At 35.1% G+C, this 13564-nt stretch overlaps 1 protein-coding gene across 6 annotated transcripts in view; it reads left to right on the top strand.

Moving 5' to 3' along the window:
- TRAPPC13 (trafficking protein particle complex subunit 13) overlaps window positions 1-13564 on the top strand; it is a 42916-nt gene that overhangs the window by 17206 nt on the left and 12146 nt on the right. For all 6 annotated transcript variants that reach the window (XM_013062474.2, XM_013062471.2, XM_013062470.2 and 3 more), the window contains exons 5-7: window positions 8627-8754; window positions 11519-11591; window positions 12876-12920. In XM_013062474.2, coding sequence (XP_012917928.1) covers window positions 8627-8754; window positions 11519-11591; window positions 12876-12920 — 246 coding nt within the window. The remainder of the gene's footprint in view (window positions 1-8626; window positions 8755-11518; window positions 11592-12875; window positions 12921-13564) is intronic.

Here is a 13564-nt window from a genome sequence, read left to right as displayed (position 1 = left end):
GAGCATGGTTGAGTTATGGACATTGGGGAGGGTATGTACTATGGTGAGTGCTATGAAATGTGTAAGCCCGATGATTCGCACACATGTACCCCTGGGGCAAATAATACATCATATGTTAATAAAAATAATTTTTTTAAAGATTTTATTTATTTATTTGACAGAGAGAAATCACAAGTAGGCAGAGAGGCAGGCAGAGAGAGAGAGAGGAGGAAGCAGGCTCCCTGCCGAGCAGAGAGCCCGATGCGGGACTCGATCCTGGGACCCCGAGATCATGACCCAAGCTGAAGGCAGCGGTTTAACCCACTGAGGCACCCAGGTGCCCCTAAAAATAATTTTTTAAAGAAGGAGGAGGGGCGCCTGGGTGGCTCAGTGGGTTAAAGCCTCTGCCTTTGGCTCAGGTCATGATCCAGGATCTGGGGATCGAGCCCCGCATCAGGCTCTCTGCTTAGCAGGGAGCCTGCTTCCTCCTCTCTCTCTGCCTACCTCTCTGCCTACTTGTGATCTCTGTCTGTCAAATAAATAAATAAAATCTTTAAAAAAAAAAAAGGGAAGGAATGTCTAGGCGGTTCAGTTGGTTAAGCCTTTGGCTCAGGTCATGATCTCAGGGTTTTAGAAACGAGCCGTTCATTGGGCTTTCCACTCAGTGGCAAGTCTGCTTCTGCCTTTCCCTTTTCCTCAGTGATCTCTCAAATAAAGATTGAGATAATTTTCCTTCATTTCCAGTGCCTCAAAACAGTGTATTTAGAGCATTTAGACTATGTGGGTTTTGTAGGGTTTACAGAATTCTGTGAAATCATGTGAGCTTGTGTGTCTAATGGGGTAAGTTTCTTAATAACATTTGCATTGTTTTCCTATGGAGATCCATTTAAACTTTTTATGTCTAAAGGCGTGTAACAGTTTGTTAAACTGTTTTATTCTAGGAAATGATCCAATTTAGGTAGTATTTGCATACAGGTCTGCAAAGTAATCTCTTAAAAATTTCTTCACAGGGGCAACTGGGTGGCTCAGTGGGTTAAGCCTCTGCCTTTGGCTCTGGTCATGGTCTCAGGGTCCTGGGATCAAGCCCCGCATCGGGCTCTCTGTTCAGTGGGGAGCCTGGTTCCTCCTCCCGCTCTGCCTTCCTCTGCCTACTTGTGACCTCTCTCTGTCAAATAAATAAATCTTAAAAAAAAAAAATTTCTTCACAGGAGTGCCTGGGTGGCTCAGTCAGTTAAGCACCTGCTTTTGGCTCAGGTGATGATCCTATGGTCCTGCTATCAAGCCCTGTATTGGGCTCTCTGCTTAGCCAGGAGTCAGCCTTACGCTTTCCTTCTATGATCTCTCTCACTTTCTCTTTCTCTCAAATAAATAAATAAAATCCTTTTTAAAAAAGCTTATTCTTATTTGGTGTTATTTTTCCCTAGTCATTTCTTACTTTGCATAATTCTGCTTCCTTTTTTTTAATCTCTTCATTAAACTAGCTTTTAATTTGTATATTTTAATTTTTTTTCAAAAAGCTATTTTCATTACTTGTATTTAATGTTTTTTTATTCTCTACCTCATTGATTTTTGCTTTTAACAAGTTCCTTTCTTATGCTTCTGATTTTTTACTTTGTTCTCTTTTAGATTTTTCAGCTGAGGATTTAATATTTAAATTTTTGTTCTGTTATTTCTGTTGATAAAAGTGAATTTTCTTCTGATTGATGCTTTAGATATATTCTACAGATTTTAATGTATAGCATTTTCATTAAAATTACTTTTTAAACAATTCTATAATTTTATTTTTGTTTTCCTTTCTACCTGAGTTGTTGAATAGGTTTTTGAGATAGAAAGGGTTTTTTGTTTTTTGTTTTTTTCTGGTTAATGATCTATAGTTTGTTTAATTGCATTGTGAAAATTTTGTTCTTATTTTAGTCCTACTTAAAGAATTTGCTAGTTTTTGTGACCTAATTTAATTTTTAATGAATATTCCATGTGTTCTTGAGAAGAAGGTCTATTTTCTTTTATCTACTGTAGAGCTAGATATGTAGATCCATAAGATTTATCTTACTGATGGTGGTGTCAGGTATCCTGCATCTTTACTTCCTTTTTTTTTTTTTTTTTTTTTTTGTCAACTTGGTCTGTCTTGTACTGAAAGTGACATGCTAATCTCATATTATTATTGTGCTACTATTTGTATCTTACACTTTGTGCTTTTTTTTTTTTTACACTTTGCGCTTAGTCATTCTTCCTTTTGTGTTTTTTTTTTTTTAAAGATTTTATTTATTTATTTATTTGAGAGAGAGACAGTGAGAGAGAGCATGAGAGGCGAGAAGGTCAGAGGGAGAAGCAGACTCCCCATGGAGCTGGGAGCCTGATGCGGGACTCGATCCGGGGACTCCGGGATCGTGACCTGAGCCGAAAGCAGTTGCTTAACCAACTGAGCCACCCAGGCGCCCTCATTCTTCCTTTTGAATTGTTGCTTATAGCACTAAAAGTTTCCTCCTTTCCATGTTTAATGCTTTTTTGCCTGAATCTTAGTTGGGTGCCTATATCACCACCTGGTTTTGTTACTGTTTCCATTTGCCTGGTGTGCCTTTGTCCATCTTTTTATTTTTAGCCTTCCTCGATCCTTTTTTTTTTTTTTAAAGATTTTATTTATTTATTTGACAGATCACAAGTAGGTAGAGAGGCAGGCTGAGAGAGAGAGAGAGAGAGAGAGGAAGCAGGCTCCCTGCTGAGCAGAGAGCCTGATGCAGGGCTTGATCCCAGAACCCTGAAATCATGACCTGAGCCGAAGGCAGAGGCTTTAACCCACTGAGCCACCCAGGTGCCCAATTCTTTTATTTTTATTTATGTTTCTTTTATACGACACATAGTTGGGTCTTGATTTGTGAGCCATATTGAATTTTTTTATTTGCTAAATTAAGTCCCTTCACATGTATCTATAAGTTTATATGGTTTGTTTCAAAGAGGTCACATTGTTTTGTTTTTAAATAGTAAGCCTATTCTTTTATATCTGGTATGCCTTTTTTCCCCATGTAAGGTGTTTCAGTTCCTTATTTTTCAAATAATTTTTTGTTAATTTGTATTTTTGTTTTATGTTTTGCCTTTATATTTTTGCCTTTTATGATACTTCCCACCTTCACTATTTCATACTTAGCTGCTTACTGTAGGGCTTTTAGTCTTTAATAGTGTCCTTTAACTCTTACTTATTGCTTAGACTACATTCCCTTTACCCCCTTCCCATATCTTCCCATTTTTATTTGCATTTTGGTTGGTTGGAGATTTCTCAAATAGATTGCTCAGGACATGCTTGTGGGTGTAATATCCTCTGAGCCTTAAAATGTTCAAAAGTGTTTTTAATACTTGGAAGACAGTTTGGCTGGATATAAAAATCCTTTGTTTACATTTTCCTTCTTTATGTCTTCTGAAAATGGTGTTCCTTTGTTACTTAGATATATATATATGCTGTTTTTGAGAGGACTGATGCCAGTCTTACTCTCTTGCCTTGTAAGAAATTTGATAATTTTTCCTGGAGGCCCGGGGGATTTTTTTTCTGTATGTTTTAGAATTGGTCATTTAATGTCATTTCTCTGATAGCAAGTGCACCCTTTGAATATGTAGATTTAGATCTGTTATTTCTAGAAAGTTTTCATGGATTGTATTTTAATAGTAGGTGTATTCCATTATTTCGTTTGTCATTTCATGTTTCTAATATGATTTGTGTCCTTTTCTTCTTTCCCAAATTCAATCAACTATCTACATTCTTCTCTTAAAAAATTTTAGCCCCATGCTAAAACAACAACAAATTTCGCCTTAGTTTTAAAATTTCTCATTCTAGGTGTTTTTTTATATTTCAAGTGTTCTCTTGAGAGTATTTAATTGTTTAAATATTTTTCATTTTTCTCTTAGATACAGTAGTTCACTGTTGGTTTTGGGTGGCAGTTTTTATCAGTGAATTTTCTCAGTTCTCACCTATTTTCTTTTTACATTATTTTTGTGTAGATGAAAACTGTTGGAGGCTTTGCATTCTGTGAAATGCAGTTTGGGTGCTTTGATATTCCTAATTCAAAAACACCCTCTTGGGGCGCCTGGGTGGCTCAGTGGGTTAAGCCGCTGCCTTTGGCTCAGGTCATGATCTCAGGGTCCTGGGATTGAGTCCCACATCGGGCTCTCTGCTCGGCAGGGGGCCTGCTTCCCGATCTCTCTCTCTCTCTCTCTCTGCCTGCCTCTCCATCTACTTGTGATTTCTCTCTGTCAAATAAATAAATAAAATCTTAAAAAAAAAAAAAACAACACCCTCTTAAAGCATTGTGCACAAAGTGTGGTTTCTTTACTGTGTCTTTTGGGGAGGCTGACAGAGGAGAATGGGGTTGTGTGTTCCTCAATTTTTTTTTTTAAGATTTTATTTATTTATTTGGCAGAGAGAGACAGCATAAGCAGGGGGAGCAGTGGACAGAGGTAGAGGGAGAAGTAGACTCCCCACTGAGCAAGAAGCCTGATGGGCTTGATACCAGCACCCTGGGATCATGACCTGAGCTGAAGGCAGATGCTTAACCTACTGAGCCATTCAAGCACCCCAAATTTTCCCTTTTCGTGTGAATTGTAGTGTCCTAAATTTATCCTCTTCAATCCACAGTTTCTAAAAGGTGTCTCTCCTTTGAACTGTTTTTCAAAACCCTGAACTGTTTTCTTTCCTGTCAAACAACTGTTAAGTCCCTTCCCTGGAGACCGTGCTCTTATCTTCCAGTAATGCACTTTATTGGTATTTTCATGCTTAGAATAGACTTTGTCTTTCTGAAAGTGGTTTAGATCAGTATTAGACCTACCTCTTCTCTTTCTGTTCAGCTCAAATTCCCCTTAACTTCCCTTATTCTTTGCAAAGGTTCATGACAAGAACATGAAAAATAGCTTGTAAAAATTTGATATATGTCTACTTACAGGTAATATGAAGTTTGGACATATGATGCTTTCTAATTATATTAACGCAAGCTTTAGTTTTAGTTGCTTTTGTTTTTGTTTTATGGATGACTTGGGAAATTCATGGTTACCCTGCTGCTATTACTTCAGATACCCAGACTTCTGCCCTTAAAACTTTAATTTTTTACAACTCTGGGAATTTGAAATCAAAGAAGAGGGATTGTGAATCTGTACTTTTAAAAATTCTTTTGTCAGCTTAGTGTTGTAAAAACAACACTAAAACAATAAAAATGCTTGTATAGTCTACCATGTTCAACTGGAAACCCACTAGGTTTTTCTTTTTAATTGAAAAAAATCCAGCATTGTATCTGAAAATATTAACATGCTACATTTAAAAATATTTTTATATAAACAAAACAATATAATTATTGTACTGGAAATAAAACAGATAACTCTTTTTGTGTATACTAGTTGTTCTCAAACTTTAGGAAGTATTAAAATCATCTGGAGAGCTTGTTAAAATGCTGACTGCCAAAGCTCATCCCCAGGGTTTCTGATTTGATTAGTCTAAAATGGTACCCAAGAATTTCTATTTCTAATGTGTTCCAGGCACAGTTATAGTTGCTAGGGAAAGAAAACAGTAGGGCCATCTGGGTGGCTTGGTCAGTTAAGTGTCTGTTTTTGGCTCAGGTCGTGTGCCCAGGTCCTGGGATCAAGCCCCGCACCAGGCTCCCTGGTCAGCTGGGAACCTGCTTCTCCCTCTGCCTGCTTGCTCCCCTTGCTTCTGTGTTCTCACTCACTCTCTCATATAGATAAATAAAATCTGTTAAAAAAAAACAAAACTAAACTTAAAAAAAAAAAACAGTCAAGGCCTCTGTCCTCTTGAAGCTTATTCTAGATCTTTGAAAATATATTTTCTCTATTCCTGAATATAAATCCCTTAATTATAAAAAATTCTTTCCCTTTTTAAAAATATTACACTAATATATTTTTTAATTTTTTTATTATGTTGTTAGTCACCATAGAGTACATCCTTAGTTTTTGATGAACTGTTCCATGATTCATTGTTTGTATATGACACCCAGTGTTCCATGTAATCTGTGCCCTCAATACCAATCACTGGGCTCACCCATCCTCCCCAAGCCCTCTCCCATCTAAAACCCTGTTTGCTTCCTGGAGTCCAGAGTCTCTCATGGTTCCTTTCCCGCTCTGATTCCCACCCTTCATTTTTTTCTTCCTTCTCCTAATGTCCTCCATGCTATTCCTTATGTTCCACAAATAAGTAAGACCATATGATAATTGTCTTTCTCAGCTTTTGCTAAGTAAAAAATTCTTTTCTGATGGCTTTTGAAGACACCTTTGAACTCTCATATTTAAGATGTTTTGCTGACTCTGTTTAACTTATCTGAAAGGCTTCCTTCTGTTTCTTCCTTACCCTTTTCCTAAATTCTCCTCATCCAAATTGCAGCATAGACCCTACCCTGAAATTTATTTTATTTTTTAAAAGATTTTTATTTATTTGACAGACAGAGATCACAAGTAGTCAGAGAGGCAGGCAGAGAGAGAGGGGGAAGCAGGCTCCCCGCTGAGCAGAGAGCCCGATGCGGGGCTCGATCCCAGGACCCCGAGACCACGACCCAAGCCAAAGGCAGAGGCCCAACCCACTGAGCCACCCAGGTGCCCCCTTACCCTGAAATTTAAATTGTATTCCCCTGGGGTGCACTCGTGTAAGCTTCTGACTCTTGATTTTGGCTCAGGTCTGGATCTCAAATAGTTTGTTTTTTTTTTTTTTAAGATTTTTATTTATTTATTTGACAGAAATCACAAGTAGACGGAGAGGCAGGCAGAGAGAGAGAGAGAGAGAGAGGGAAGCAGGCTCCCTGCTGAGCAGAGAGCTTGATGCGGGACTTGATCCCAGGACCCTGAGATCATGACCTGAGCCAAAGGCAGCGGCTTATCCCACTGAGCCACCCAGGCGCCCAAGGTCAAATAGTTCTTGGAAAAAAAAAAAATTCTCCTATCCCAAGCCAGTCTTCCATTTCTCCACACTATTTTCCCTAAACACATAATAGGTAATAAGAAAATAAATGTTTGGTGCAGAATTATTTATAATAGCAAAAAAGAAAAAGATGAGGGATGCCTGGGTGGCTCAGTTGGTTGGGCAGCTGCCTTCGGCTCAGGTCATGATCCCAGGGTCCTGGGATCGAGTTCCGCAACGGGCTCCTTGCTCTGCAGGGAGCCTGCTTCTCCCTCTGCCTCTGCCTGCCTCTCTGTCTGCCTGTGCTCAGTCGCTCTCTCTCCCTCTGTCTCTGACAAATAAATAAATAAATAAATCTTAAAAAAAAAAAAGAAAAAGATGAAAGTGTTTAGCTGTATATACATTAAAATACATTAATACTTTAAAAATGACACAGAGGAAAACATACTGAACAGAAAGCCCATGGGTTTGAGTGTTTCTTTTTTTAATCCCTTTTTCTCAGGTTTCTAAAATGTTTAAGGAATTTTTAATCTCAGTTCCATTACTTACTAGTTGTATAACCTTGGGGAAGTTATTATTTCCCTCTGCCATGGTTTTATTGTCTGTAAAATGGGAATAGTATGACTGCCTACTTCAGGATTGTGGATATTAAATGAATAATAAACTTAGAACAAGGCCTTGCACATAGATGGAGCCCAATAAATTTGAGTTCCTACTATTTTATAACTGAACATAATAATCAAAGAGCACCAATAAATATCCTGTTTCACACTGCCTTAGCATTAGGAATGTTAGGTTAGAATGAACTGCAGAAAACCTGTTAGTTTTTAAAAAAGAAACAGAGACTTGATAGAATCCAAGCTTTTATGCAAAAACCTCCCCAATCCCCATTACCTAACATGGTCTTTACTGTTTCTTGACATTTGCATCAAAATTTCATCATAACTTCATTCATTCATTCATTCATTCATTCAGTATTCAACACATATTTGTTAATTGCCTACTGTGGAGTCAGGCCTCAGGTTGAGATCCGATGCGGGACTTGATCCTAGGACCCCGGGATCACGACCTGAGCAGAAGGCAGCTGCTTAACCTCCTGAGGCACCCAGGCGCCCCACCTTATATTGTTTTGAATAGTAATTTATCTTTTAGTGTTCTATAGTAGCACATGTGTGCACATCTATCTATATTTGTTTCTGGATTATCCATCTGTATGTATGTTTTAAAACCAACTCAACACCAAAAGTTTCATTGCAGCCTCTTCTCCCTTTCCTCATTTACACCTTTTTTTTCTCCAGAGGGGAGAAACTTCTCTCTTATTATCCATAGTATTTTTTGGTTTGGTTGTGGTAGGCCCATAACAGTTGCAGAATTGCTAATACAAGCAAACGTACTAGCTAGAGTGCAGTATCCCCGTGCCATTCTTTTTGTCTGTAGCATTTGTTAGCCAGGCTTCCTTAGGTTAGTTTTTTTCCCATCCCTCCCTCCCTCCCATTGTGGTTGTGTTCATTTGGTACTGTTCATATTCCATTACCTATTCCCCCTACTTCTGGCTAATTTTATTTATTTGATTTTGGTGTACTTGTATGAACCATTAATGTGGTTTTAAGCTGCAGAGCTGTGGTAGAAAGACTGACACTAAGAAGTGTTGCTCCGCATCGGCCCTTCTTCCTTGTTCCTGATCTCCTATTCTTTTCACTCATATCCAGCCTCACCCTGTAGGTACCCAGTCTCATTTGGATTTTTTTTTTATCTCTTTTTTTCAAGGCTGATCTTCAGACAAGTTCTCAGCGTTTAAATCTTTCAGCTTCCAATGCTGCAGTGGCTGAACTTAAACCTGATTGTTGTATTGATGATGTCATACACCATGAAGTGAAGGAAATTGGAACACACATGTAAGGATTAATTTTACTAGTTCTCAAAGGCTTTTCCTTATGTATGCCTTTATTTGAAATTTTCGTTTTATGTCCATTTAGTATCAAGCCTATGAACCTACTTAAGAAGGAATTTAATGTTGCAGGATTACATGCTTATCATAGACTTGAAACAAAATGTTTGTTTTTTAGGGGAAAATATCTTAATTTATTTTCCTGTATTTCTGTTTTCATGTTTGCATCTACAGACAATCTTATCCAAAAAATAAAAAGCCATGCAGATTTTTAAAACCCAGGTACCACTCTGACCAAATGTATGTTAATTATTTTTTGAAATGCTAGAAACTGACATTAATAATGTTTATTTTTAAATTACAGCTTCTCAGTTCTGTACAACTTTTCAGTTCCATTTTTAACTATGTATATATATTCTATCCTGAAAATTCAGAAATAAAGAACCAAAGTAAGATAAGCTCTGAGAAAAAAAATATATATCAAATTCTGTATTCCTGGCATATGAATGTGAATCCTCTATTTTTCTTTGAGAGGCAGATATGAAAATTTCAGCCATCTAAATAATTTTAAACTTCCATCTGCCTTACCATTTACACATACAATAAATTTACAAAGTCCTGTTAATTCTTACTAACTGTATGTCATCCCACCTTTTTCATCTCCACTTATGTCACCATTTTGCCTCTCTTCCTTGGCTTAAAGTAGTATATAATATTAGCTGTTAATCAGTTCATTGTGGTGAAATCTCTTTTGTAGGCACTTCTTAGTATATATTCTGTGGTTGGTATGAGCTTTGCAGTCAAAATTTAAAGAGTTCAAATTTCAGCTCCATCATTTATTAATTACATGTTCTTGGATAAGTCACTTGACTCTTCAGTGACCGACCACTATCCATAGAAAATTCTTTGTATTGGCTTTACAAAGTTCTCTAGAACCTAATCCGTATGAGCTGCTTTAGTTCTTACCTTTTCTCATTCCTCCCTGTTTTATACTAAGTGATATTGGAAGTCTCTTTCCTTTGCACTCCTCCAAGACTTGAGATAAATTTTTCCCTTCTTAAGGAATAACTCTGTTCGTTTGTTTAGCTTACTTTCACTTCTTCATATATCAGATTCACCATGACTTCTCAAAGCAGCTTTCCTAACCTCCAAGACTAAATTAAATACCCCTTTTAATATATTCTAATATATTCCATAACTTGTCATTTTTTTAGTCTTCTGCTTAAAATTAATTACTTGTGCCTGTCATTTCCGTTAGAGTACGAGTTCCATGAAGTCAGCTGTGTCCTCATGATCTAGCAGAGAATAGTGGTCAGTACTTGTTGAAATAGAGTTTATTGAAATTCATTAAATTGTTATTTTATTTTTATTTAAATTTTATATTTATTACAACTATTAAATTTTATTAAGAATTTAAGTTTATTGAAGTTTATTAAATGTATAAAAACCTTCCTTTTAGAGAAGATGAGTCTCTTGTAGAATTAAATAGTAAATAAGAAGTGGAACTCAAATCTAAATCTGGCTTCAAAAAATCTATACCCTGCTATACTGCTTTTTACTGTGAGCACTTGAAAACAGTTACTGTATTTTGAACAATACTACATCCCTAGTACCTGGCTTATGTACACTTAACTTAAAAGGAGAAATTAAATTTCCTGTATTTTCACCACTGAGTGTAACTGCTATTAAAATATTAGTATATGATTTTCTAGTTTTTTATGTGTGTTTATGTAACATATTTATATAAATAAATAATACTTTTCAAAATTTTGATCATATTACCCATGGTTTTATCTTTTTCAGTGCACTGTGAACATTTTCCCACTTGAGTCAATATTCTGTGAAAACATTCTTTTTGTGATAGTTTTATCTTATGTGCTTGGACCATATACTTTAATTTGTTTACTAATTGGACATTAGATTGTTTCTAGTCTTCCGCTGTTGTAAATAATACAGTGCTGAGCATCTTAGTATTTCCTGTGGTAGACTGCTTATAGTGGGTTTACCATAGGAGCATATAAGCATTTTTAAGACTCTTACTTAAGACTTGTTTTCTAAATCTCTTTTAACCACTAGCAGTGTAGAGAGAGTCACCTTCTCTAACCCCTCACAAATCCTGGTAACACCTGTAAAAGAAATTTTTTTAAATCTTAAGAAGTGGAAAAAATATGTCTCATTACTTTATTACTTTGACCTCTTGTGAGGCTGAATGTTTTCACCTTTTTGTTAGCCATTTATGGTACTGTCATCTATCTATATATCCTTTCCTCCTATTTTGAGCAAGATACTAATGTTTTGCTTATGAGATTTCTCTTCATTTCATTAGAAGTATTTTATCCCATTTTGTCTGCTTTTTATTTTAACATGATTTTGATTTGTTCAGTTTATACATTTATGACTCTTTTCCTTTCCATTGCCCATTTATATTAAAAAGTCTTTACCCATCCTAGAATTTTTTTGAATTTATATTTTTTCTTCTAAATTTTATAAACTTAATTTGTACATTTAACTATTTGATTTTTCAGATTTGTTTTGGAATATATTTCACTATTGTATATTTAATTTTGCTATTCAAAGCTTTCTTGTTCATTGAATTATATTTTTATAAATATAAAAAGAGCTAAAACTCTTTTTCCCTACTCTAGGCTCATTTGGCTACGCTTTTACACCATTGTTTATAATATTTTCCAAATTTGTGAGTAAAATTGAGGTGTATTAGATTTATTATTAAACAAAATCAAAGATAATTCAGAGATTTCTTTCCATTTCAGCTTGGTGTGTGCAGTGAGCTATACAACTCAGGGTGGAGAAAAAATGTATTTTAGAAAATTCTTCAAATTTCAGGTATTAAATGTGACTGTGTAAATAGTTTACAGATTTTTTTCCCCTGTGAAGTTATTCCTATCTATCTGCAGGGAAAACAGCCTCCAAATAAAGCAAATAGCTTCATATATCTGCATTTGTCATAGTACTAGAAATCTAAAGTCAGACTAAATTAAGTAAAAGCAGAGAAATTATCATTGTCAGTGTAATATTTCACCTGAAGATTTTTTTAAGTTTATTTTTTTATTTTTTCAGTAATCTCTATATCCAACCATGGGCTCAAACTCATGACCCCGAGATCAAGATTTGCACACTATTCTGACTGAGCCAGCCAGGCACCCCTTATTTACAGATTTTTATCCAAAAAAGATTGTCCTGTTATTATACCTTGACAAAACTCACAAGAATATACAAGAGGGATAAAAGGAGTACAAAGTCCAGATAAATTAAGTATAAATCATATCAAGTTTCTAAAGAAATATTTAAATGAAAGATAATTGACTTGGGCTGAGTGGACCACGCTTCCTTCCAGGATTCCATGAGTCACCAAACTTATATGTAGAGTTTTGTATTTATACAGAGTTTTCACTCTGTGATTAAAAATAGTTAAAACCACTGGTTTTAGTGGTTTTAGGGATGAGATGACCACATATAACCCTTTAAATTAGATCTAGATATTATGCAATATGTATTTTTCATACCTATGTGTTTTTAAGTGGAAGAAAAAGTATTAACAGAAGGAATTAATTAAATTATTAAATGTACCCAGATTTATTTTGGGGCACCTACCTGCCTCATTATGTGGAGCATGTGACTCCTGATTGTGGGGTCTTGAGTTCAAGCCCCATGTTGGGTGTAGAGATTACTTGAAAAAAACAAAACTTTCCAAAAAAAAAAACTTCTAAAAGAAAAAATTTTGCTGTATCACTCATTTAAGATTTTGCATGACTTTTAAAAGAAAATAAGAGATTTATGCACTTATTTTAATAAACATTTTTGTGAAATATATAGAGAAAAATACATAAAATACATATATTCAGTATAACAAAAATACTATGGAGTAAACACACATGTAACTCATGTGACTATTACCCAATTAAGAAATGATGGTTGTCTTTTATAAATACATTTGGGATAGTTTTTTGGGTTTTTTGTTGTTTTTGCAAAAATATTGCATACCTATTAAAAAAGCTTTTTACAATTAAAATTAGAAAATGCCTTTGACAGATATAACCCTGTGATTTAAAAATAAATAAACAAAAATAAGTGATAATCTCCTCTGATTGATATGCTTTATTCGACTAGGTTCTCAAACCATTGGATGTGAAAACCAAATTTTACAATGCAGAGGTAAGTGTTTAGCACTTAATAGGAATTCAGATTAAAAGTAAGATCTTACTTGACTAAAATTCTGATGTATTACATTTCATTTCATGTTGAAGTAAATTGCTGAGAAGAGTGTGAATTACTTGTGAAAAATGAGCCTCAAGTTTAATCAAAAGAGAATAATTTCATTGTAGATCTTTTAATATGCTGTTTTAAAATTATATAGAATCAGTGTATCTTGAATTTTATTTTTGTTAATTTCATGAGGCTTTCACCCCCTTTCATTAAATCATTGCCCTAAATTTCCACTTAATGAGTATTGTTACTATCTAAAAACCATAGCAATTTGTTAAATATTTACACTGTGATTCTGAAGTAGTCAATCTAACCCTGCAAAAATCATTTAATATTCTTGGAAAATATTGACAAGTAGAACTCAGTAAATTAAATTCTTTGTCCTGGGAAATCAGTGTGTCAGCTGCAGTTTGTTCATTAACTTCAGTGAATGGTTAGAAGTACTTTTTGGAATAAACAAGATTGGCAAAAATAAAAATACGGTAACTTAGAGAGTAGAAGATAACCTATCTTCTATTTGAACAAAAGAGATAAAATAGATTTTGCCATAGGAAGAAGGTTTTATTGTTTGGATTTCTTTCTTAAAATTCTAC

The sequence above is a fragment of the Mustela putorius genome, unplaced genomic scaffold (genome assembly GCF_011764305.1).
Source record: "Mustela putorius furo isolate JIRA1106 unplaced genomic scaffold, ASM1176430v1.1 tig00000145_pilon_pilon_pilon, whole genome shotgun sequence".
In the NCBI taxonomy this organism is placed as follows: Eukaryota; Metazoa; Chordata; class Mammalia; order Carnivora; family Mustelidae; genus Mustela; species Mustela putorius.
The sequence above is the reverse complement of the archived record's forward strand: the minus strand, read 5'-3'. Positions and strand labels throughout refer to the sequence as shown.